The 26,420-nt window shown below is 44.7% G+C and overlaps 1 protein-coding gene across 2 annotated transcripts in view; it reads right to left on the reverse strand.

Annotated features, from left to right (window-relative positions):
• Nucleotides 1-266: 266 nt before the first annotated feature.
• The window catches only part of NIBAN1 (niban apoptosis regulator 1), a 55,394-nt gene continuing 29,240 nt past the window's right edge, over nucleotides 267-26,420 (reverse strand). Inside the window, exons 5-14 of one of the 2 annotated variants that reach the window (XM_004186200.5) lie at nucleotides 25,423-25,587; nucleotides 13,121-13,236; nucleotides 10,741-10,845; nucleotides 10,484-10,646; nucleotides 9,509-9,696; nucleotides 9,104-9,265; nucleotides 7,034-7,144; nucleotides 6,369-6,476; nucleotides 5,368-5,479; nucleotides 267-4,391 (exon numbers count right to left, since the gene is read on the reverse strand). In XM_004186200.5, coding sequence (XP_004186248.5) covers nucleotides 2,746-4,391; nucleotides 5,368-5,479; nucleotides 6,369-6,476; nucleotides 7,034-7,144; nucleotides 9,104-9,265; nucleotides 9,509-9,696; nucleotides 10,484-10,646; nucleotides 10,741-10,845; nucleotides 13,121-13,236; nucleotides 25,423-25,587 — 2,876 coding nt within the window. In that variant the 3' untranslated portion in view covers nucleotides 267-2,745. Of the gene's footprint in view, nucleotides 4,392-5,367; nucleotides 5,480-6,368; nucleotides 6,477-7,033; nucleotides 7,145-9,103; nucleotides 9,266-9,508; nucleotides 9,697-10,483; nucleotides 10,647-10,740; nucleotides 10,846-13,120; nucleotides 13,237-25,262; nucleotides 25,321-25,422; nucleotides 25,588-26,420 lie in introns of those variants that run through there. The other variant, XM_072932695.1, reaches the window with a different exon arrangement.

Below are 26,420 nucleotides of genomic sequence, written 5' to 3' on the forward strand. Positions count from 1 at the left end.
CCTTGCACACTGCCAGCGATGGGGCAGCCACGGCTTCTCCGAGCCCCCTGTGACAGGGCCTCACCACCCTCACGGCGAAGAACTTCCTCCTAAATACCCAGTCTAACACTCAGATTGAAGCCGTTCCCCGTCACGCTGCCGTGCTGCCCTAAAAATCCCCCTCTCCGTGTTGGAAACACCGCCGGCACTCCCAGCTGCCCCAGGAACGCTTCTTTAATAAATCCCCCCCAAATCATCGCACCCTCACAAAAGCAGCCTCCCGGCAATGGAAGGGAAGAGCGTCTTTATTTCCATGATAAGCGTTTGTACAAAGTTCCAAGCAAATACAATGTGTTTCATGTCCTGGCCCTTCACAATGGAAACCCCATGTAATTCCACAACCCAGCCCGCTCCCCTCAGGGCTCCACCAGAGGAGATTTATTACAGTTCACGGTTTGTGGAGGAAACGGCAAGAAAGCAACAGAAACGACAGAATGGGTGCATTATTATAATTTCGCATCAGTGGTCCCACATAACCTTGCAGATTGCTGACCTCTTATAACTAAGCTGTCGCTTCCAACCAACGATTCGAAAAGCACTATATCCATTGACAAACGGGCAGAAAATGCCCAAAACCAGGAAAAAAGTCCCATGGCCACCAGGAACTGCAATTTAAATTATACAGGCTGAATCTTCCCCATCCTTACCCATCTCACTGGTGAAAAACATCTGAGTATCTGCATCCAGCAATGCAAGACACATCACAGGAAAATATTACCCAGATCTAGGCCTGCCACAGAAATAACTCCAAAATTACCATTATGGAAATATTTATGCAAAATGCTCTCTGTACAGATGTATCTAATTCATATCAGAATGAATTAAGTTTCCTTTTGCAGGAGGCTGCAGTCCTTTTTGCTGCCGTGCAAAAAAAAAAAAAAGTACTAAAACCCCATCATGTCCCCTAATTTTAGCTTTAAAAGGCTGCTTGCTGCTTAACTCTAGAGCACTTTAAAATTTGAAGTCATTTAACACTCAGTACCAATTAAAAATAGTTAATGATTTGTAAAAGTGAAGCAGCTGACAGTGAAATAACCAATGATTTGTAAAAGAAAAAAAAAATTGGCTGGCAGTAGTTTCTATGTTTCAAAATTAGTATTTTTGCATGAAATATAAGGAGGAAATGAGTCAAAGTACTTCTGCAAGGGAAATGTCTGTGACCTTCGTGTTTCCATACCACAGTACGGCTTCTAGAATAAATAAGAACTGCATTTATTTTATTGCAGTGACAGAATAGTTAATCCAGTTACTCAACAAAGTTCCTTCCTCACACAGTAATATTTACCTGTTCCTCTAGTGTCAATTTTCTGTTAGTATTAAAGAATATTTTGATAGCATTAAAAGACTTTGCACAGTTTGCTGAAGTTAAATGCTAACACATATTATGCTCTTTGTTATTTCTTCCTGTGTCTTTATGGGCATAAATCCTGCACTCCTTGCTGCAATTATGATTAATCTTTGCTGTCCTGCACTGTATGACATTCAGAAACAGGCTCAAAACACTGGGCCAGAACTTCAAGGTGCCTTAAACTGACCTCTAAAGTGAGTGCTTGCATTTGAAACGCCAATTTACTAAAATACTGGGGCTCATCTCCAAGCTTTTCTGTGCAAACTGAGATGCAAAGAACACATTTAAGCAACTCTGCGCCAAGATCATGGCTTGATACAGATCGTGTGTATGACAGCAACTGTCTTATTTTAATAACTGCTTTTGTAATGTCATTCTGCCCTCCAAAATCTAAGCACATGCAAAACAACCTCTGGCTGCCTGTCAGTCCAGTTTACATCTGCATTAGAAATTAGATGCAATGATTCTGGTATTTCACAATTGTTGCCACTTATTACATGATTTCCATACCTAAAAAGGTCTACAGACCTGAGTAACTCAGTGGGAATGGCAGGACTCAATATTCTGTATGAAATTGCTATAAATGAATCTATTTTATGGTGGGATTTAAACCAGAGAAATGCTGCCTAATTGTTATAGTTATTGTAAACATTCTCTTCTCTCCCTTCCATAAAACAAAACAAAACAAAAAAATAGCCATAAAGTGCTCTGGAAGGCTAAATAACCCCGAAGTGCAGAGTGGGACTGAGAAACCTGCTCCCAAACCTTCCCCTTTTTAAATACAGCAATAAGAGGAAAAAAAAAAAAATCAGAATATTTACTTTTCTTGATATCTGCCAAAACTTGAAAATAATTAAGTAATCAGTATGCAGTTTGCACCACGTGGCTTTTCAGCAATCTACTAAATCAACTATTTGGTTCTGTTTACTACTAAAAAAAATGGTTTTGTTTCCTGTATACTGCATGCAAGTACTAAAAGCATCCTCGAGTATGTATGTACCAATCACCAGAATCAGAGCGGTACTTGTCAAAACCATGCATTTAAAAATCAAGAGGACCCCTAAGAACAGCTAAGTTGTTAAAATAAGTTGATGGGCGTTTGAAGCATTCAGTGGTCACATTTCCAGACTTTTTCTCTAGCTTTAAAAGGGAGCAGATTTGAAGTGGCAGCTGAGATTCCTTCAGCAGTAATCTGGTTTTAACCGAACCGAACCCCATCACCCATCCCTCGGGAAGGGATTCGTGGGAAACCTGCAGGAGCTGGGGGCACCACAACAAAGCGCATTTCCTCCAGCCCCGACCTGAACAGGGATTACTGGAGTAAACAGGTCCCGCAGGGCTGGGCTGAAAGCTGCTTTCTACTCCTCAGAGTTCTGCTGTGCAGGACCATCTCCTCGGTGTTTTTCTGGGAGAATCGCTGTTCCTGCGGTGCTGTGAATTCCCGAGGATTGATCTCCAGGCTCCGTGCCTGCCGATGGCTCTGCCCGGGGCTGCCCCCGGCGCGGCTGCTGCGGCTGCAGGGACACCGGCTCCAGCAGTCCGGGGCCCGGGTTTGCGCTATCCAGGATGGGCACGTCCCTCGTGCCTGCATCTGCAGCAGGGCTCGGAAAGGAGCTCTGTGTCCCACCGTCCTCCAGGACAGCGTGGCTGTCCCCTGTTCCTTCTTTCCCATCCACCGCAATTCCCGTGTGCTCCTCCGGCTGCAACCTCTCACCTTCCGCACCTGCGTACCTCACACTTGGTTTGCTCTCCACCTCTGCCTTTGCCTCCTGAGGCGGAGCCCAGCCCTCCACCAGCCACGCAGCTTGTGCCCCCTTGGGCACGCTCTCTCCCCTCGTACCATCTGTCCCCAGGCTGGCTGAGGATGGTCGCTCCTCCTTGAACTCCACACATTCTGCTGCATCTTCACTCTTCATCTTCTGGCTCACCTGAATTTCTGCCACAGTCACTTCGCTCAACTCGTAGTTCCCATTATGGTGCTCCTGCAACTTCAGCAGCTCGCCCTCACAGACCTCCTTTATGTTCTCAGCTGGAGTATCCGCTGGGATCTCAACCGTCAGCGTCAGCAAACTCCTTATCTCATTCACATCATCGGGGGATTTACTACTCTTTTCTTCTGACTGGCTTTCTTTTTCAGGACTATCCCCAAACCCTGCTTTCCCTGTCTTTTCATCCTGGGAAACAATCTTTGTCTCAGTACTCTCACCACTTTCTTTTTTACTATCCCCTTCCAACCCTGTTCCTACTGCATTTTCACTCTGAGATAATGTTCCCATAATTTCATTTTCTACCTTGCTTTTCTTTTCTGCACTCCCTAAAATCTCTGCATCTGTTACGCTCTTAGGCGGGAAAGTGAGCTTTATCTCAGAAACTTTTTCCTGTGCTGTGCTTGCTTTCCCAGTGCTGCTGACAGACACAGCAGCCGTTACTGTTTGACTCACTGAAGTCACCTCTTCCTCCACTGCTCCTTCAGGTACCTTCAGTTCTTTTTTAGGGCTGGCTTCAAAATTTTTTACTGCAGTGTCAGTCCCAGGAGCTACTTTTTCCTCCAGAGCTGCTTGTTGTGCCTTGAGTCCTCTCTCAGTGCTCACTACACAGTCTGATACATTCTCCATGGCACTTTTTCCCTCTGCAACTCCTTGTTTAATGTGGCCAGCCAAAGGGCACTCCTGTTTGTCACCAATGTCTGTAACAGCCACTGCTTCCCTCCTGCTGGCCTGATCCCCAGCTGCACTAACAGAGGTGCCTGCCTCTTTGTCTGCTGACTTTCCCTCATCAGCATCCTTCTCCCACACGATTTTCCCTGTCACAACGAGCGTTTCGTCCCCGTGGCTCTCGGTGTCCGACCCCTCGGCCCGGGGGGCTGTGGGCGCCTTGGCGGGGGTGCCCTGTGCTGACCCCACGGGGGTCCTCAGCTCCGTCAGGCTGGACACGCTCTCGCAGGGCACGTTCAGGTTATCCTCAAACAGGTTGTGCTTCCTCAGAATGGCAGCTTCATTGATCACTGAATAAAACACAAACACCAAACTGCTTTGGGAAGGCTGACAGAGGCACAGGGAAGAACATACAGTGCTATCCCAAGTTTATGTTGTACATTTTGATATTAAAGTCAACACTAATATTAATTTTCAGCTTCCTTTTAGTTCACATTTCTTTTTGGGGGATGGAGATTTTATTTTTTGCATAACAGCACTTTAGCATTGACCCAAGCACTTCTGAAGCAGAGGACCCACAATGCACAAGGGTAATGCTTCAGTGCAGAAGGATTTACATTGAATATGCCAATAAAAGTATGCTGGTTACAATTATTATACTGCTGTTTTGGAAGAGGAGTGCCTATGGTCTGTGAAAACATCCTGTGTAGTACATTTGCTTGTCTTTTATCCGGGGTAGAGACAGACAGGCACATATAGAGAGATACAAGTAAAGTATTTATATATACATATATATGTAGTATTTATTAAGAATAGTCTCTTTTTCTGACACAGGAGCAGAGAGATCTGCAAGGAGTACTGCACTGGCATCAGTGAGTACTGGAAACTGCATCCAGCAGTTCATTTCATTTGAGAAAATTAATCTCTGTTACCATTAGTCTTTGAAATTCTCTTAGTCTTGCAATTGGCATAGTCTTTTCATTTAGTAATCACCAAACCTGTACAAGTAAGGATAGAATTTCCCTCCTTGGCCCAGGGAACTGAGATCAAGTGAAGTTGCCATAATTACATTTTGTTAGAAAAAGGCTTGTGCCAAGCCATCACTCCTAACGTCCACAGATTTAGTAAAATTGCCCCATAACTCAGATTTTAGGGCTTGCAACACATTTTCAGTGAGCCAAATGAAAAAACACTGTAGGGACGTAACCACCAGTGTTGGAGAAAGCAGGACAGGAACAGCCAGGTGAGGCTCTGGGACGCTCTGAAGGAGCAGCTCATGGGCCACAGGCTGCAATGTTATTCCTGTCACCTCAGAAATGTTCTCACCTTTTAGGGCCTCTTCAAGCAGTGTCTGATGTAAAATCTCTTCATACACGTTCTCTACTTGGATCACACTTGTGTAATCAGCAAAAATGTACTGCTCGTATCTCTGCAGCTCCTGTGCAGGTAGGGAAGAAAGAAACAGATGGAGAAAACTGAGGGATTCTGAGTCCTACTGCAACCAAATAGCTCAGAGATGCCGTGGAGCAGGTCTTGCAACACCCCGTGACAGCTCCTGGGGTGCACTGTTTGAACTATGACTCCATGAGCTACGTGTGTCCACAATCAATTATGTACCTACCAAACATAATTACTTACCTGCAGTACAACCACAGTTAAAAGCACTACACATCACTGCCTGCTGAAACAAACAGCTGCTGAGGAAATGCCTCACAACCTGTTTGTCCAAGGAGGCAAATCCACGGTGCACAGGAGATGTGGGGTTGGTTTTGTTTTTCTAATAGGTGTGTAACACTTTGAGCTCACTGATTTATACCCATCAGGCTGTCTAACTGAATCATTATCATCAAGCAGCTGCTTGGTGGTCTATAAAAAGTAAATTAAGTGACCTCTGACCACTTCTAGAAGAGGCACCTACATAAATCACCTGGAGGTTTTCAAGTAAAAGGTCAGGACTTGGCAGGTCCTGTCAGCTGTACCACACTTTGGCTTCTAGAGCTGGCTGCTCATTTCTGCAGAGGCACAAATACAAAAGGCTGGTGGGAAACTAAACAGAAAGGGCTTGTGGAAGTTTGCTCCACCACTGCTTCCTCTGTGACAGAGACATGAGGTGTCTGCACACATATTCTAGGTGATAAAATGCTCGTCCCTGTGCTCCACACCTACCCAACCCATGACGTGGCAAATCTAAGCACTGAGCACGCAGGAGATCTGCACAGTTCTCTGAGAGCAAACAGCCTGACAGTGTTAAGGAATTACTACCAAGGTGTTGTTCCTCCCCTGCCTTCCATTTTTGGTTTTTGAGGTTTTTAGTCACAGACACCTACTGGTTTGCATGTTGAAGCCAGTGTCTTCTGCATTGTGGGCAAGGTAATCTGCACCAGTGCCTCTTGGAATATCTTCTTGCGGATGGTGCTGCTGTCGTAGTCATATTGCTGGCAAAACACACAAGAAAGAAACAAGCCCAAGTGTGCCTGGGGTTATTCACCACTCCCACAGGGAACTGCTTCCTGTCAGCCTGTAGCTGCTGCATTACATGTGCACAGGGGTTGGAATGGCCACACAGGTTAGTCCAGCTTCTACAAAATCACTCTAAAATCTACTGCTCTGGGCTCTCTTTTGCTTCTTTTAGGCTACAAACATCCCCCAGCTGCCCTCCCCAGGTGTTTCAGCACTGCCCTTTCTGAGAGTAACAAATCCTAGTGGCAGGCTAATTACAAAGTTAATTTAAAATTATTTATGCAGATCCACAGCATATTAATAATCTGATTTACCTACAATTAAAGGGACCGCACATGCAAATACTTTTATAAGCGTCTGCCCAAAACTAGGTTTTATCCCCCAAATGGGCAGTTTTGCTAAGTGACACTAAATCAGTATTTTCAGCTGGATGGTAGAAGCTTATCCTCTTTCAAATATTGAGGTACATTAATATAAAATATATTCTCTGTTTCCAGAAAGGCAGCCTGCAAATGTGCTACATGACATTTACCTTCAGCACTCTCAGCTTGACTTTTTCAATGGTTGTTGCAACTTTGGCCAAGTCTGCCTGGTGGCTTGGAGAGAACAACTGCTCAAAAGTATAAACTGCATTTTCCATCAGCTAAAAACAGTAAGTAGAAAAAAATCTGTTAAAGATCAGTAACATCAAATTCCTGCAAACATGATAAGTGCAACTGTTAATTTAAATTGTGTTTCTGAGAAGGTGCTCTGAAGAGCACTGAAATGCTGCAATAAATAAAATTAAAGCTGTGGTATCATTATCATGCTGTCCCAGCTTTCTTGTACAGATTTGATCTCATGTCACCACCCAAACTGATAGTGGCAGAGCCAAAATGTAGAATTGATTATCTGTGTATACAGACCATAGTCAAAACTCATTATCCCTAATGGGAAGACTCCCATTGACTTCTATCATTAATAAACAATATTTAATCATACTGCACATCATTTTCATTATAATACAAATAAATAATTAGGAAAAATCACACAGAGTGCAATAATTTCTCTCAGAATTACGCTAAACTGGCATTTACAATATTTTCAGCTTATCATTAAGAATATTATGCCCCTACTCTGAAGATATTTCAGACAAACAGTTCTGCAAGCGGTAATTGAGTCTATCTAATGAGGCTTTGCATTTTCTTTAGCTGTTCCCATTCAAATTTTAACATTTTCTTATTGGAGAAGTACAGGGAGATAAGCAGGGAGGCCATTCCTTCAGCCAGTTGAGCACCGTGCTCCCAGATTTCCTGAAACTGGCCACTAGAGGATGCCAAGCTCCCAAAGCAAGGAATCCTGCTCCACCCGAGGTACATTTTAGCCAAATACTACACCAACACACACGTCTGATTTCACTTATTTATGAAATAAACAATGTCCATGGAAAAAAAGGGAAACTACAATATTTTTATGAGGAAAATACGAGTCTCTTAAAGAGGAAGATGCAATAACAGCATGTTTAGAACTCCTGCTATAATTTAACTTATTTCTTGTTAATTTTGACTCATGTTCTGTTCAGAAAAAAAGACCTCTTGGTTGATATGGAATTTATTTTCTGTCTACTTCTCTGTCTTGACATGGTCTTCACTCAGTGAAATACACTTTATTTGGCAGCATTTTGGAATGGTCCCCCCTGAAAGACCCAGACATGAAATCAGAATTTTATTTCTGAGTAATTCCTTGGCTGCTGGTCCTGGCTGTACTCAGAAGAGCTGCTTTTAGGAAAATCCTATTCTAGCCCTGTCCTAGACACTTGTTTTCCATATTCATAACTTCCACTCCATAGATCTGGACCAGCTCCATTTCACAAGATTACTGAGCAGATTAGTATATTTCCCAAATACAGATTTAAATCACAGGGTTCAATTTGGAGCTCCAAAGCCAAATCTGCCTTGTGATCTGGCAACTGAAATCAGTCTGCTGGCCAGCTCCTCAGAGACTTGTGGCCAGGCATCCAGGAGGAGTCCAGGCAAAGCAGAGTAATAGCCTACACCAACACACACAAGAGGGGACAAAGAAGTGGAGCTCAGTTTTCATCTGGAATGACATTGTCATCTCCACCACTGCCCTGCAAGGTGAGGCTGGTTAAAGCACCTACACTCTGAAATGTTGTCTGTCTCCAAGTTTCTAACATTAATTGCTTTACTTCATATTAGTGAGAAAATCAACTACCAAGGAGGAGACATTCCAGTTTTGTAAAACACATTTAATACCCTTCTTGAAAAATTGAGCCTTGAGAAAAGGAATCAGGTGAATTTTAGCCATCCCACTAATTTCTTGGGTGGTGAGACACTCAGAATTCAGAACCTGAAAGTTCAGGGGAACAGATGATCCATCCAAAATTTTCATGCCTTGCTGATTGACACACACACACACACAGAGTCTTGCAAATAAAAGTTTCAAGCAGCTTCTAGCTGGTTTTCTCAGGTTTTGTTACCTGTACCTTGCCTGAGAGACACTCTGGGGCTCTTTCACAGCTTTTATCAAGATTACTTTGAAGCAGATTAGCAGGACAAACCTAACCTGTTCTCCCAGGAGGAAAAACTGGATCTTACAGTACCTCTTGCATGAAGTTCTGTGTCCTCTGAATCACAAAATCGATGTGATAGACCTTGAAGCGACTCTTGAGGTCCTGCAGGAGCTCCTGGAGCAGGTTCACTTTCAGATAGCAGGGCTCCATTTTCACCGAGTTGAAGGGCAGGGTCATGAGCTGATCCACATTCTGCATTCCCGTACAAGTTGAGAGAAAGTAACCAGAGGTGAATTTTTAATAGAGAATGTAACAATTTGGCTTTAACCCAAATTCTGGTATCTGCACTCCATTTGCACAAATACCACAAGACTTTGTAAATGACAAAACCAGGTGCTCACGTGCTTCCACCTGGGAAAGCAAATCCTGCTGCCACTGCCAGCCAGGGTCTAGTCAAGAACATCCTTGTGCTGATGTAAAGGCTCCTTGTCTTACCTCCTTTAGCCTGGTCATGTCACTGGTCTTCTGGAAGTCCTGGATGATTTCATTCACTTCCTTATCAAAAAGCGCGCGCACTTCTGTGAATCCGGAACTGACGGGGCCCATGAGCTCCTCCAGGATGGAGGCGAGGAATGGCTGGATATTCTCTGTGCAGCACTTCTGGGCAGGCTCAGAAACACTGGCTGGAGGGTCACACAGGACAACAGTTGCATTTAGAGACATTGAAAGAAGTAATTGGAACTTATTGCTTTACATCGAATTCAATGGTTTTGTATTTTTCCCTGGAGTCACACCACTACAGAGGTGATGAGGGTGTGAAAGGAGTTCACAGCTTTATGAGTGACACTGAAAACTCTTGTCCCAAGCCTCACCTAAGCAAACACTGGCAACTAGGGAACTGTGAGGGAGAGGAAAGGGCAGCTGTTGGTATGATTATCAGCTATTTATGTATTTATTTATTTGCCACCTTAAGCAACACCAACATTTTGCCTGTTCTTTACATTCCTTTTTATATTCATAACAAAATTATGATTACTTCACATTAAATAAAAGCCCCTTAAGAAGCCTTTTGGCTTAAATATTCTTTGAAAGCCCGTAGACTTGTCACATAACCAGAACCCGGTTTTGTGGTACAGAGATCAGGTCTTTTCATTATGCTCATGTGACCTGTATCTTCACTAACTAAGACTGTATAAGTGAAAATGAAAGCAGAAGGAACAACTCTGATCAGGATACTCAAAACCTGTCAGCTCCAATTTGAGAAGGCCTGGTATTTTCACAGACACAGTGGCCACAAGTATCTTTTCCCATCAAAGGCAGCAGAGGCTCATTTCTGTTCTGAAAATTGGTGTCTCCGGTTTGATTTCTCAAAACACACAAGGATTTCAAAACAAGCACATCTGGTAATTTGAGCAACACAATGGGAAACATTGGAGAATTGCTCCAAAGCACAGCTGTTCCTCCACTAACCTTTGATTTTTCCAGCTAAGAAGTTCTTGGAGTTCAGAATCTGATCCATGTCTGAACGAATGGTCCCTTCAAGAGTTTTTGCAAATTCTCTACATTCTTCTTTCAAGGTATTTAATCCTTCTGCCACCTCCTGCTGGACTAAGCCATAGGTTTCCTCTACAATCTGGACCCAAATCAAATTGAGAAGCAGAGATCAGAATCAGCAGCCACAGAGAGCTGCTATGAGCAACAGCTACTCTGCAAGGGTCAGTCCTTACCCCAAACCAAGCCCGTTTCCTGTCATTCCTCTTCCCCTTCATTTTAGGCAGGATCATTGTCTGGAGGTTAGGCAGCAGCTCCTCCATCACCAGGTTGCTCAGGATCTGTATGGTCAGGAGATGAAAATGACAAGTTCACACCCTGTTCTTTACCTGAAGGCTGAGCACTGCAGCACAGAGTGATGTGTGCAGGCAGTGGCTCAGCTGTCCCTCCCTCCCAGCTGCCAGGAATTACCCACAGAGGCTCTGCACTCTCTCTGCATAGATTTGAACTGCAGCTCCTTCCTTACCTGCCCAATCAAATGCGCCAAATAAATATGCAAGACTTAATATACAACTGATTTTGGGAGTCTCCCATGTTTTTATTTATGGACACTGTCCCTGGCCTGAGAAAGCTCCAATAGCCCAGCACAGTCCACATTCAGGATCACATCCCTGCTGTACCCACCTTCTAGCTGAGCTAATACAGAGTGCAAAAATACCCCTCAACTTTCCATTTTCATCATGCCAGGACTTTTTCATTCATGTCCGTGCTCCCAGACACTGCACCTCATGTATTAAAGCTGCCAGAAAGATCTGAGGCATGCACCAACACCAGCAGAGGGAAAAGGCAGGAACTAGAGCAGCACAACTAAAGGACTCTGACTGCAGCCCAGTGTAAAACAGGGCATAAACAGCCCCTGTGGAAATACAACTCTCAATACCTGCTGTAATATACCTCTAATATACCTCAAATATGCAATACACTTTTATTGTAGTTTCATTTAAGTACTTATAGATAATGCCACAGCAGCACTTCAGCACTGCTGACTCAAATGTCTGTCAAAAGCAATTCACTAATTCAGGTCCTAATGGCTCCCTTGAAAAAGATCTCCTGAATAACCCAGACAATCATAAATAATAAATGTGACAACAGACGAGATAGATTTAAAAGCCAAGGGAAAGGCATGAAGCTGTGTCAGGGGAGGGTTAGGTTGGCTGTCAAGGAAAGACTCTTCCCCAGAGGGTGCTGGCACTGCCCAGGCTCCCGAGGGAATGGGCAGAGCCCCAAGGCTGCCAGAGCTCCAGGAACTTTTGGACAACACTTCCAGGGATGCACAGGGTGGGATTGCTGGGGTGTTTGTGCAGGGCCAGGAGCTGGACTGAATAGTCCCTGTGAGTCCCTCTCAGTTCAGGATATTCTGTGATTCCACAACTTTATATTGTGAAGAATCTTGAGTTCTCTGGGAACATTTTTAAGGCATTGGTGGATCTTCCCTCAGATGCCCTGGCTCGTGCTCCCACTCCAGCCATGCTGCAGTCCCAGTGTGAGCTGACACTGTGGAGACTCAGCCATCACAAATGAGTGTCAGCAAATACATTTCTTCACATTCTGCAAGGACTTTCACAGCAACAAATTTCAGCCTGCTTGCTCCAAACCACTCACTTAGCTTGGATATTTGCCTAAAATAATTATTATGTTTGGTCCAAGCAGGCCATGAGAACACACTATAGTTACAGAATAAATTATTGCTAAGAAGATAATAGTGGAACTAGGTTGGATGTCTTCTGATTACAGCTCTCTTGAGACATATGGGTTATGAGTAAGATGTTGGCAAGCAATAGGAAAAATAAAACATAAAATGAACTAGCACTATAATAGCTCCATAATATGAAGGAGGAGGGGAGAATAGAAAAACCCTCATGTAACTCCTTAAAGTAAGCATTTATTATCAGATGTTAGCAGGGAACTTCAATCACTGACATGATGGCAATGGGAAAGACACTGTTTATAGATTTTCCTCCAGATTCCACATTTCTCAGCATTTCAAAGGTAGGCTTCTTCTAAAACAATAATCTGGTTCCTTAAAACAAATCACTCTCCTTAAGGTTTTTTCTGTTTTCCCAAAGGGAAGACAGATTTCATCAAGGAAAACAGCTGGCAGTTGGCACTAAAGTAAACACATAAACATTTGTTGCTGAGTGCTCAGTATTTGGAAAAAAAGTATAAATCAGGGTGTAAATAATGCCCTAGAAGTCATTTGGAGTAATGCCAGTGGGGTTGTGGGGCAATCTCAGCTACCATGAGTGCTCCAAAGCCAGGTGCCCAAGTACAGACCCAGACCCTGGGCTTAGCATTTCTTCTCTGCAGAACAGAAGTACACAGATTTTTGGTGTTTAAGTGTAACTGTTACTCTACAAGACTCTGTTTCAGAAGTTTTTCTTTTAAAAGAATTATCACTTACATATGAGTAAGACATGTCTTAAAATCTCAGGTATTTCTGTCTACTAAATTTTCTTTTTTAAGATGGTCTTTTAGCCAAAAGAATTTATAATCTTCACTACCCTCAGAGCTGCCATACCCAAAACCAAAAACCCCATCAGGAATATATTATTTTACCTCTTTTTCATTGCCAGTTATCATTTCCCATGTACCATAGTGGCCCTTCTCCTGACGGAAGAACTGAATGGCCTCTAAGAACGCCTCCACTTCATATGTGGTCTGTTTGAGAAAGTCTGGAGAAAACAAAAAGTAACATAAACTATTTACCCAGAAATAATCTTTACAAATAACCATCCTTTTCTGAGCCATTTCCCACTCCACATGCATCTAGCAGTAATATTTTTAAATAATTTACTAAGCCCAGATGCCTGCAGACCTTGGGTGTTCACTAAGATTTAGAAATGCATTAACATAGGAAAGCTCATTCCTCGCCTTCACACCTGTGAGCAATGTAAGGTGGCACACAGGGAGACTGACAGCATGTGGCAGGGCCAACAGTTGGGTATTCTTCCTCTTTAGTTTACAATAATGGCAGGCAGCTTATTGGATAAATTGCTAAATCCTGAATTAACATTCCCCAATAATGTTTCAGTTCCTTTGTTTTGTTAAAAAACTGATGATCAAGATGGTTTTTCATGGATATACAACAAAACAGACCTCAACAAAGAAAGCACCATACTTGTACCATTTAAGAACAAAAACTCCTGACAAGATCATTCTGATTTCCCTAAATATTTCAGGAATATTCAACCAGAGCTCTGGAATATCTGGTTATTGTGCAAGGCCACTTCTGCCAGATGGGAGCTCTTCCTGAGAACAGTGTGGTGGCCTGGGGACACCTTGGCCTCAGAACAGAGTGAAGCAGAGTGGCTGCTTGGCAAACCTGAGTGAAAAAAGCACCCCCAAACACTTCAGCGATTGAAGTGCTGTGTCTTCACTATCAGAGCATCAGGATTACTATCTTGTGGGAAAACAAAGCCACAAAAGCTTTGTTTTCCTTAGTAATCCCCTCTCCAAGATTATCTACTGCAGCCTGAGGAGCTGAAGTCCTGTTGTGCACTCTGAGAACAAAGGAGGGAAGAACAAGAATGTTGATTCTCTCAAAGGGAATTATGCTGCTTTAGAAGGTACTGATACATACAAACAATTGTGATGAGAAGAGTCAGGAGTAAGTCCTCAAGCCTTGCTTGTCAAGCAACACTTCTTTGGGCTTGTTCATGAAACTGCTCAAGAGAGAAGCTTTACAGGAGCCTTGCATAAATGCCAAGGGCAATGCAGGGATTAGAGAAATTATGGGAAACTTGGAGGATTAACACCACAGTAATGCCTGAAGTATCTCCTCCATGCACTTTAACAAAAACAAGAGCTACAGAAACCTACAATTAACTTAATCAGGGCTTTGTCCTTGAAGCTTGAAAACAGCTTGAAAACTGCATGGTTTTTGATCTTCTCAAAGCCCAAATGTCAAAATTTGCCCTTTCAAGAGTTTCACCTGGCTGCAATGACTGCAGGAAGGTTTGTTAAACACACTGAGGGCAATAAACACTCTCTCAGTGCCACTCTCTTGATACTGTTCTTCATCTGCAGATATTTGGAGATCCAAAGACATCACACAGACTTTCCAAGCTCATACAATGATCCAACCAAAAAAAAAAAAAATCAGCCAGGTAAAATCCCAACCCTACTTTCACTGCTGCCTCCAGGATTTATAGCATTTGTCACGGCACATCATAAACCAGTATTAGTTTTGAGTCAGGCTGTTCAGTGCTGAGAGAACATCCTCTGACCACAATTTTAATGAAAGAATGGAGGGTTCCACCTGACCAACTGAGGTGGAACATTGCATTCAAAAACTTTTGTCCTCCCACAATAAAACTGAGACGATTTTGATGAGAAGAGGGCCTGGTTTAGCTGCAGGGAGGGAAAACTGCAGCTCCCACAGCCCTCCAATCATGACTCACATGTTTTCCTCCTTCACAGCTGTGCTCCCTCCTAACCCAAAGGGACAACAGACCATCCAAGAGGCTGGATCTTGGAGCTGCTGAGATGGTGACACATCAGTGCTGACAGGAGTCTGCCCTCTAAGATCATCAGGTTTTAAATCCATACTCAAGGGAGTATTCTCTCTCTGTTCTGACTGTCCCCAAGCCTGTACTGTAGTGGGAAGAAGGTGCTAAAAATCCAAGAATGATTCATTTGAATAGCTCATGGGAGAAACATTAAACTGTAAGTGCCATAAAATCCCAATCCCACATTCTTTCCTATGCCAGTAAACACAGGACACAAACACAATCATGGCAGTCTCTCTACAAAAACAACTCCAAGCAGAAAGAAAGCTTTATCCTTCATGGCTGCTTCAATTGCTTAATTTAGGCAATTTCATTCTCACTTTCCATAGAAGGAAAAGATTGCCTCAGTGATAAGGCTTTGAACAAGTAGATCCATCCAGTGCCGGGCTGTGCAGAAGCTGCTGGCGAGGCACATGAGACAGAAGCACATTCAGGGACAGGGCTCAAGAAAAGGGAATTGTACCCAGCTGAAAGGAGCTGCCACGCACATTCTGCACGGCCTCAGCGGGGCAGAGCCCATCCCACCAAGCAGTCCATGGAAAGGCTGGAGGAGGGTGGTGGCTTGGCAGCCACAGCAAGGCCAGGGAAACAAGGGCTGGGCTGTTGGGGGAGCCCTGCTGGCGTGCCAGGGAGCAGCTGGGCCATGGGCCATGGCAGCAGAGCTGCAGCTGCAATGGGGCAGGTGGCAAAGCCCAGTGGTGCCAGGGACGAGTGTTCACTGAGGGGAAGCACAATGGGTGCTCCCCTCTCCTGAAGCCCTCACAGGGGCTTCCCCTCAGCCATCCTGGCCCCTGTCCTGGATGATCCATGTGTCCTGCTGGTTGTATGGAGGGGAGCAGCTTAGGGCAGCTTGGTGCAGTGCCTGGCTGCAGTATTCCTTACCCAAATCTCACACAAAGCCAGAAAGGTTACCGAGTGTTCTCCAGCAAAAGGCCAGTGAGGCTTTACAGACTGATACTGTGTGTTTAATCCAGGATGCCTTGCACTTGGAAAATCGCCCAAGCATCTTCTCCAGCTGTTAATGAAAATAACATCCCTTATGTGTGGAGATTAAAACAAAATTCTGCTTGTTCTGTTTAATTTTAAACAAAAGAAAACCTGCCGAGAGACTTGACATATCCAAGCATAGAGCCCAATTTCAATAACAGATATTGCTAACCACAGATTTCTTTTATAAATGCAAAAGTAACTGCTATAAAGCTCCCTTTAACTTCGGGAGATGGAAGGACAACTTTATAAATTTTCCCAAACTTGCACATGTCTCAATGGTATGGCTCAGTTTGTTCAGGACTGCAGAAAGTTTTCTGGGAAGGAAGTAGCTCCTATGCAGTGAGCAATTTCTCTTTTAAAAAACATAATTATGTCAAACATTAAGTAATCAAAATGACACCCAGAGGACCAGGCTCCTGGACACCCTCTGAGCGCACCTGCATGTGGTGCAGAGGGTCCTGTTCCCAGTCTCAGCTGTCTCCCATGATTGGGCTGCCCTGGGAATTGCAGCCTTCTAACGGGGTGCCTGGGGCTACGAGGTGCTCTTCTGTCCCTTGGCAGGTGAATGTTTGGGGAGTGATGAGCAAATCTTCATTCCCAAGGTCCTATGGGCTCTCCCAGGCCTGTCCATGGCAGGACAGCTGCCCCCTTGGAGATGGACATGGCTACAGCCCCTCAAGACAGGCTGTCCATTTGTGACTCAGCAACACTTCCTGTGCATCCAACCACAGCAGCAGGAATTAACTGCTCTCATGGCTCTGATCTCATCCACAGCCACAGATCAGCTGGTCTTACACCAGTCAGAACACTGGAGAGCTCTGTGCAAGAACTTCTGCAGATGGACCTCCTTACTAGAGAGGCTGTGTTCCAGCTGCCTTTGGCTCAAACTGATGAGCAGCAAATCCAGATTAATGTGATATCTGCATTTGAACATTCCAGTTCAAACTGTGCATCTGCCTGTACTGCACACTGCTGCCTTGGGGCTGCTGGTGAGGAGGTTTAATCACGCAGATGATGTTTTTTCTTAATTACAAGCAAAGGAAGATGCCGTTATAACATTGGCATAGCTGTTTAAAAGTGATTATTTCCACATCCCACTTAAACTGTCCCTCTGAACAATAACTGTCCCTAATGGCACTTGGGGACATAGTTTAGTGGTGAAACCATGGCTGGGTTAATGGTTGAACTCAGCTGCAATCCAGTAACAGTGAAGGGGTCTATTGACTGTGGATAAAGTGCTTTACCAAAGTGAGCTCCACCATGAAGAATAGCCTCAGCCTTTTGGCTGACATTTCACACAAGGCTGAGGCCCAAAGACATAGCTGAACAAGTGTTAAGCCAGAATCCAGAAGTGTGAGCTCACAGAGCACAGGTTTTAATTAAAGAAATGCTGACTCGGTCATAACGCCCTTCAACTGACCACCAAAACTCAGGAGCAATCTACCCTGGCTTCATCTGCTTCCTGCAGCATCCCAGCCAGATTCTGCATGCAGGGAATATCATTTATATGCTCCTGGAATTCTTCCTGCAGGTAACTAATTGATATTAGCAATGCGGCACCCAGTGATGGCTGTTTTTGTAGGAGATGATCATGTCAGGGCCCACAGGCCTTGCTGGGCTCACCAGCCTCAGGAACTGCAGCTCTCTCTTCCCAACACAAGACATTCACAACCAATACAGAAAACTCGTGACTTTTTAGTTCCCTCCCACAAGACAGCAGGGCCCATGAATATCCTCTTAAATCATTCAAAGTGACAGGCTTTGGACAAACACTGGAGAAGGCAGGAGAACAATCACTGGAAGGAGATGAAGATGACCAAAGAGTCCAGTCTGGTGGCCTTTCACTGAGGAGGAGAATGTCATTTACTAATAATTTTTGGAATATGATAAATGAGTAAAAAACTGCATTTGATTTTAGGTGATCTCACAATATTATTTCGTTGCTTCCTCATCCATTTGATGGAGAGCTGACTCTGGTGAAGGTAGTCCCAAGCATCTCTCGTAACTCCTTCTTGTTGGTCACTTTATAGAGCCTTTTCCTGGGACACAAAAATCTCAGTACAGATATTGGTGCAGGGCCTTCCTTCTTGTAATGTTACAAATAGATAGCAAGAGGCAGACAAAGAAGTATTTGGAATTTGAAGTGCAGTCTCAAAAGCTGGTGATTCCACCCCTTCATTTCCACTAGACACTGCTGCCCTCAAGAGAATAGATTTCATGCTAAGAAATGCAAATTACATTTTCCCAGTTTTCTCATCCTTCCAAGTTATTCCCCTCTCACCTTGGCATCTGTTTCTTTTGTATATATTTAGAGTTGCTTTTCCTCTGCTTTCCACTATACACACTCCATAGTTTAATAAATAATCAATTTCTAACTAGTTTGGTTTTTTTTTAATTTAGTTCTTTAAAAAAAAAAGCTAGTAAAACAAAAAGAAAAATACACAGCTCCAAACCAACTAAAGAGCCAGGATAGTGGTACTGACACTTCAAAGACAGTGCTCCCACTCTGCCAGCCCCAAGGATTTGGGGTGGAGGCAGCTGGAGACCATCAGGGAACAAGAGACATTCCTGCAGGGAAGGAATCACTCTGCCAGCCTTCCAGCACCACAATTAGGGAACACCCTTCAAATAAAAATAAATGAGCACAATAAAAAATTATTTCCCTTTCTAAGAGCTCACGTGAGCTCCAGCATGATTTAAGAGCTGCTGCATTTAGATACCACAGACAGCTGGTAAAAAAGCCATCAACCCCTACAAAATTAAACTGTGGAAATTCTGTCTCCAAAAAATAAGCAATGGTCCCATCCCACCAGGATGGCAGGTAAGAAAAGGAACATGCTTTGAACCTGGGGTGAAAAGGAAAGCTCAGGAAGTGCACCTGAGGAAAAGGGAGGTTACCTGGAGCTTGGGACATGGCTAAATCACAGTTGAAAATTACCCTCTAAAGAAAAGGACACACATTTTACCCTCACAAAATGCTGTCCTGTGTTGCTAGCATCCAAACTGAGGACAAAGTGAGATATATATAGGCTCTGAGCCTGAGAGGCATCAACCTCCCAGCTCTGGGGGTTTCCTGCAAGCAATGTGCTGTCACATTATCCACAGAGCATGTGGTGTGAAGCTGCTAACCACCAACAGAAGCTAGATGAGGTCACTCCCAAACATGATGCAGCCCTGAAAGAATACACTGTACTTATAGCAAACAGAGCTTCCTTCCATGGCCACAAAACCAACACTGAGCAGGGTTAACTGTTTGCTTATCACACAGCACCCAGACTGAAGCTGGTCAAAGCAGCACCAGACAGGGCACAGTGAACCTCCAGAGGGAAGCCCAGCAGGTGTGGATTTCATACTCTAAAAAATTAATGAACGCTGCATTAACACACACAAAGGATCACAGTATCACTTATTTCTGACATTTTCCAAGTGCTTTCCAAACCAGCTACTGCATTCCTGGAGCAGGTGGGAATTTGGAGAAGAAAAGGTTCTATTTATTGTGGCCTTTCAGTACCTACAGGGGCTCCAAGAGAGTTGGAGAGGGACTCTGGAGAAGGGATGGAATGACAGGATGAGGGGGAATGGCTTCCCACTGACAGAGGGCAGGGATAGGTGGGATTTTGGGAAGGAATTGTTCCTTGAGAGGGTGGGCAGGCCCTGGCACAGGGTGCCCAGAGAAGCTGTGGCTGCCCCTGGATCCCTGGAAGTGTCCAAGGCCAGGCTGGATGGGGCTTGGAATAACTTGGGCTAGTGGTGTCCCTGCCCTTGGTGGGAGGTTCCTTCCCACCCAAACCATTCCATGATTCTGTGATTTCTCTGCTGCAGAAGTTTGCAGCTGGAGCCTGACTACCACCGTACTCTGCACAAATGAGTCTTCACAGCTCCTAAAGATGCTGGGGTGGAGGGCTCAGGGCAGTGGCTGCCCTGCACCACCCCACGCTTGGCAGTGTGCAAGAAGAAGAGAATCAGCCTGAAGTGAGAGGGATAGGAAGAACGTAATGGCAATTATGATTTTAGCACATTCATCATCTTGCTGTTTCAGAATGAATGTCACTCCTACAGACTGAAAATCCTCACCACAGTGTAGGAAACCAGGCTGGCAGGAAAGACAAAAGCCACACTGATTGAATGAACTCATGCTGTAGAGCAAACACATCCTAGAAAGAGGAGAAATAGTCTTATTTCAAGCAAAATACTCTAAATTATACAAATATTTTCTATATAATGTCCTAAAAGTTTTAGTGAGTTTTTTTAATCACCCCACAAGCCCCATCAAAGGTATTTCCAGTGAAATGGCATTGTCTGTTATGACTACATTAATACCCCTATGGATGTTTACACATCAGTTTGAAAAATCTATTTGGAACTCATGTGACTGGTGAACGAACAGCCACGGTCTCAGCCACTCATGTGGATCACAGGTGTTCTTATCTTACTAACCAAAAAGGGGTTTAATTAACCCAAGTACAGCAGCTGCTTGAGAGGAGCCAAGACACAAGTCTTGGTAGATGAAGGGGTAAATATTATCTCCATTTGTACTTTTTCCCACCCCAAATTACCAAACTTTCCAAAAGGCCTCACTTTCATCCCAGTGCACAAAGCCATTTTTCTTTAATGTCATAAAAAGCAATTTCCTCCTCAGTTCTCCTTTAATTGCTCCCTCCACATCCACTGGAAACAGGCAATAAGAAAATCCTTCCCTTCATCTCCTTCTCTGGGGAAGAAAGGCCACCCTGTTTGTGGCATGAAGTCTCAGAAATCCTTCCAAAGTGGTATGTGGACTCCTGACAGCTGCTCTGCTCTGTATATAGAGATATACAGACACATTCATCCCTCAGCTCAAGGATTTCATGTCAGCTTCTCAGCCTTTATCAGTGCTCCCAGAATTATTCTGAATGCTGGTCCAAGAGTTGGTAAGTCCTATACAGGTACTATAGACATGTAACATAGGAAATTTAGAAATAACTATGAGGAAAACATCTGTCAGATGAATTCAGAACTGAAAAAGGAAATGCAGACACTGATAATGGCAAACCTGAAAGTCAGAGATGGAGAAAAAAAAAATCTGCCCTCCACAGTTTTTGCCTTTCTCTCTTGCTTAATGTATTTCTTTATTATACTTCTTTAATATATTTATTGCCCAAAATAATTTTTGTTGTTGTTTCTGTTGAAATCGGAGATGACAGGATATGGTTTTGAAAGTCCCTCAGCTTCCTGTGTCAGGAGGGTGATTATCAAGATGTGGATGTGAAATCAAACCAGACACAAAAAAAATAAAATCATGAAGTGAAACTGTGTGTCTCCCAGAATGAGCTAGTTGTCACTTCCTTCCCATCATGCAGACTTCCCTCCATCCGAGCACCAAGTGGTCAGGATTCCCCACTTTCAACAGCAAAGACTGAATGAAACTCATATAGGAAGCAAGAAGACTTAAAAAAAACAAGTAATTTAAGAAGTACTCAGAAGAAACTTCAGTCTGATTTTCAAGGCATGCAAACATAAAGGATTAAAACCTGGGGAATAGCTAATATTGGAGCCCTGTGAATATTCTGAGCCTTTCCCTCACTGTCGCCATTGTGGGACTGATAGAACATCCCCACTGGGGGCTAAGTGGCCCTTTTAGCAGCAGATTTGCCCCAAATTTGAGGTGTGCATTTGTCACATTTCACCAAGGAAACGGGGAGCAAGATGGAACCAGGTACGTCCAGGTTGTGGATCAAAGTGGATCATGGAGCTCAGGCAAACCAAAGGATCCCATGCTGCCACCCCCATATACCCTGGCACGAGCAGCTTAGAAAATTGGAGGAGATGCGAAACTGCTTCCTCCACACTCCATCTAAACTCAAGCACAGCTTCTTTAAAAAGCTGAGGAGTGTTCAAAATCCTACACTGCTGTAGGTGTGACCTGCAGAGACACTTGGGGAGCAGCAGAGAGCAGTCAGCAGTCCCCTCCAGGGACCCCCTGCACCCACCACGCTTTTGGGGTTCCTCTGCTCCTCCCTGGGTACTTGTCTTCTCACTGATTAGCCCTAATCACACCACCTCACAAAATAAACCCAAAAACCATTTGATCTTCATGTTCCATTGCTGGTGAAGGAGATCATTGTCTCCTCAAACCAGCAAGCCTTCATCAATGAGCATAAAGGGCAAAGACAAGAGGAAATTTGAGAGGGGAACAGCACAACAACCCACACTCCAAACATCTGAGTGCTATTTCCCAGTGGTGCTCACTAAATCCCAAAGCCTTTGCTCTGCCCAGAAATCCCAGAAACACAGGCTGGGCTGGTATTTATACCAGAGGGGGACAGGAAGCAGCTGAATGCCAGGGCGGCTCCCAGCGCTGATTCTCTCCAGCTTTCCCTGTTTAATTCTGCTTCCTGGGGGAAAGAAATGCATTGTAGCCACAAGCTCCTCCAAATCCTTGGCTAAAACCCAGTGAAATACATTCCTTTCCAGGAGTGGCAGATCACAGCAGGGGCAGAAAGGCTACTTCTGATCAGACATGACATTTGTCTTTGTCCTGCCCTTGCCAAATCTGCCCTGGTAAATGGGAACTTGGCACTTTGGGAAGAAGTGGAGTGAGTATTGCCCTGGTCCATGCTCCTTATCCCACTAAATTGTATTTCACAATCAAAGATGAAGGATTTTTCAAAGTTCTTTTCAAAGCTCTTTTCAACTGTTTTTTAATAAAAGAGCACAGCCAAATTTTCTACCACAGTCAGTACTACCCATTGTTTTGCTGCACATAGATGTAACTTTGTAAGACTGCTCACACACCTGTTTCTGTCAGCAGAATTGTTTGCAAAAAAGACTTTAAGAAGTATTTATAAATCAATATTTTTCAGTGATGTGTAAATGAATAGGAATCAATATGAAGCCCTTGGGAAAAAAATTCTCTCCAAGGGCAGAGTTCAATTTACTGAGGTGCTTGTCAGTGATCATTTTTCCACTTGCAGCACCTAGATCTCCATGGGGTAACATAACTCCAGGAAATCCACACGAAAGGGGCTCCTGCTTCCTTGATAGCTGTTGAAACTCTATTCCTGGTTCAACAGTAGATCCTAATCCAGACTGTCTTTACCTGCTTCTCACCCCGTTGGGCAGAAGTAAGGATGAGCCTTGAACATTGTCTGTCAGATAAAAACTGGATCACAGGAAAAGCTGAGAGGGATAAACCCTGGAACAGATGCATAAATGAGCAATAGCTAAGCCATATGAAATATAATGAAGTGCAGACTCACAGGCTTTGGAGACAGAAAAGACCTCTTAGGTCATCTAAACCCAGCTTCTGCCAGTTCAGGATTGGCCCCTAGAGGGATGTGCTGAACTTTAAGAAAAAAACAGGCTGCCAAAAGCTTTGTCAAACTCATTACACTTGTTCCAGGAGAGAAATTAAAATCCCCAAACAGCATGAACGGTTTTCAAGTCATGGAGTGCCAGGAAAACTTGATTGTGTCCTCATCTCCCTACCAAACCTCGGTGAGGAGCCAAGTCCAGAGTGTCAGGGCACTGTACACCACCTGGGAATGCAATTAGGGACTGTACAGCACCTGGACAGCATTGAGATAGGGAATCCCACATCTCCTGTGAAGAAGGCCCCTGAAACCAACCAGCCCTGACCCCCACACAAGTAACTGCACATCTTAGGAAACTGCCCAGAAATGGAGTTGTGTGTGTTTTCCTCATGGGAATGGAGTCCTAAAGGAAACCAGAAATGTCTTTAGCAGCGGAGACAAGGGAAAAGAGATGGTAATCAAGAATGATCCAGGGAGCACAGCAAGAAAAAGCTGTCTGTGGGCAATGGGATGAAGCTGATGGCCAGGAGACTAAAGTGACAGCTAAAAAAACATTCACCAGGAGCCACTTCTGTAAATAAAAGGGACTGTTCAGACCCTGCACTCACAATTCATTTACCCACAAGCCTGGGCTTCAGACCCAAGCAGCTGAGTTTAGTGGAGAAGTTGCTGAGTGTTCCCATCTCCCACCAAGGGCAGCAGGAACAGATAGGACTCCAAAGCAACACTAAAGGTATGGAACTGAGTGGGGAACTGAGGACATCTTGGAAAAAACATAATCTGAAAATCAGGAAAGTATTTATTTTTTTCTGAAGGGTCCAATTCGTAAATGATCTTCCAATTTCTTGGGAGCAAAGCTGTTTTTATAACCCTAGCAAGTCACAAATTACGTTTTTTTAGAAGTTTTTTAGTCTAACCTACTCAGAAAGTGATATTCATCATTTATCTTTGTGCATACAATCAACAGTGTGTCCTACACACCATTCATGGACCAGCTACAAGGCTTAACCATGGCTGGGGCTTGAGCTGCCATTGAAACACCTGCAGAAAGGTCAAATGTTTGATCAGGAGAGGTGTGTGTGTAACAACACGGTAATGTACTGGGGGAATACATTCCCTCCATGTTGTACACACCAGGTCTCCTGTATGCATAGGGTGGGATTCTTGGGATTGTCTGTGCAGGGCCACAAGTTGGACTCCATGATCCTTGTGGGTCCCTTCCAATTCAGGATGTTACATTATTCCTGATTCTATAGCTGTGATGCATTAGCCAGCTTGCAAATGCAGGTGAGGGATTTGCTGTGCCTTAGTAATAAACACCTCTTAGGGATTTTGGATCATTACACAATTTCCAAAGCAATTCCCATGTTTTCTCCCCAACCTGACACCCACTGCACCCCAAACCGCACCTAACTGTGCTCCCAGCACTGCAAGAAGCAGGGCTGTGTTGATTTATTCCTCAGGCTGCTGAAGCCAAGCATCTTTTGTGAGTGACTTGCATTTTCCCACAGCTGGGTGTGTGGGTCCTGGGTGGGTGACGCTGTCCAAGGCTGAGCCCTTTCTGCACTCACTGTGGTTGAAATGTCCCACACGTTCCCATCCCGCACTCACCGTGGTTGGAATGCCTCACTCATCCCATCCTGCATTCACCATGGTTGGTATGTCCCACATGGTTGGAATGCCTCACACAGTCCCTTTCCTCACTCACCATGGTTGGAATGCCTCACACAGTCCCTTTCCTCACTCACCATGGTTGGAATGCCTCACACAGTCCCTTTCCTCATTCTCCGTGGTTGGAAGGCCTCACACAGTCCCATCCCGCACTCACCATGGTTGGAAGGCCTCACACAGTCCCTTTCCTCACTCACCATGGTTGGAATGCCTCACGCAGCTCCATCCCTCACTCACCATGGTTGGAATGCCTCACGCAGTCCCTTTCCTCACTCACCATGGTTGGAATGCCTCACGCAGCTCCATCCCTCACTCACCATGGTTGGAATGCCTCACGCAGCTCCATCCCGCACTCACCATGGTTGGAATGCCTCACACAGTCCCTTTCCTCACTCACCATGGTTGGAATGCCTGACGCAGTCCCCCAGCACGGCGCTGAAGCGCCGCTGTGCCCCCGGCTCCGGGAAGCAGTAGTAGCTGTGCCGGGAGAAGGGCTGCCACAGGTACACCGGGAACTCCTTCGGGAGCGGGACAAAGGCTGCAGCCGCCTCCTCGCTGGAGCCTGCACAAAAACACCTCTGTTTGAGAGCTGCAGATTTCCTGGGCTTTGGCTCTGTGCCAGACCTCTGCCAGCAGGTTCATCTCCTTCCCAGTGCAGGAGATTGGGCACAGAGGGCAGGGGGACACAGCTGGGATGGGCACACTGAGCTGGCATCAACCACCTCTCTGTGTTACTTGATGGCCTCTTGCTTTGTCTTCAAGATGGCAAAAATCTAGTTTTGGTAAAATTTCAAATTATTTCACTGGATTACAGCTGCTAGGGAAACGTTTTTCATGGCAAATAAGTAAATTAGTGGAGAGCCCTGGTCTGTTCCACATAAAGATCATTTAGAAGCATATGGACTTTCCTACAGAAACAAGCTGCATTAAATAAACCGTGTTGGAACAGCAGTGCTTTCCCCGGTTCCAGGATTTCCATACACAACTGCTCTTAAACAACTGCCCTTAAAAACTGTCACTTCATGTCCTTGCAGGTGATGTAAAGAAAGCACCAGCTTTCTACCTCCAGCTCCCACCTGCCCTGGGTCTTTGCACACAGAGGATGCTGGAGAGCACATTTAGGGATGACCAAACTCAAACTCGAGTCACTGACATGCACTGAGAGCCCAGACACATGAGGTTCACCTTGGAGGGTCTTCAGCACCACACAGATGGAGAGTAGTGCCATAAAGATGAAGTGATGATCTTTTTGAAGGGACAGCCAAGGGAAGCCCACGAGCACCCTTGGGGTGTTCCACATCACTCAACCCCAACTGCTGCAGAGCTGTAGTGACACAGACAGGACACCTCCAAGCCCCTCTGACCACCCTGTGCCTTGGGAAAGGGTGTGAGAGG

Source organism: Taeniopygia guttata, chromosome 8, assembly GCF_048771995.1.
Source record: "Taeniopygia guttata chromosome 8, bTaeGut7.mat, whole genome shotgun sequence".
NCBI lineage: Eukaryota > Metazoa > Chordata > Aves > Passeriformes > Estrildidae > Taeniopygia > Taeniopygia guttata.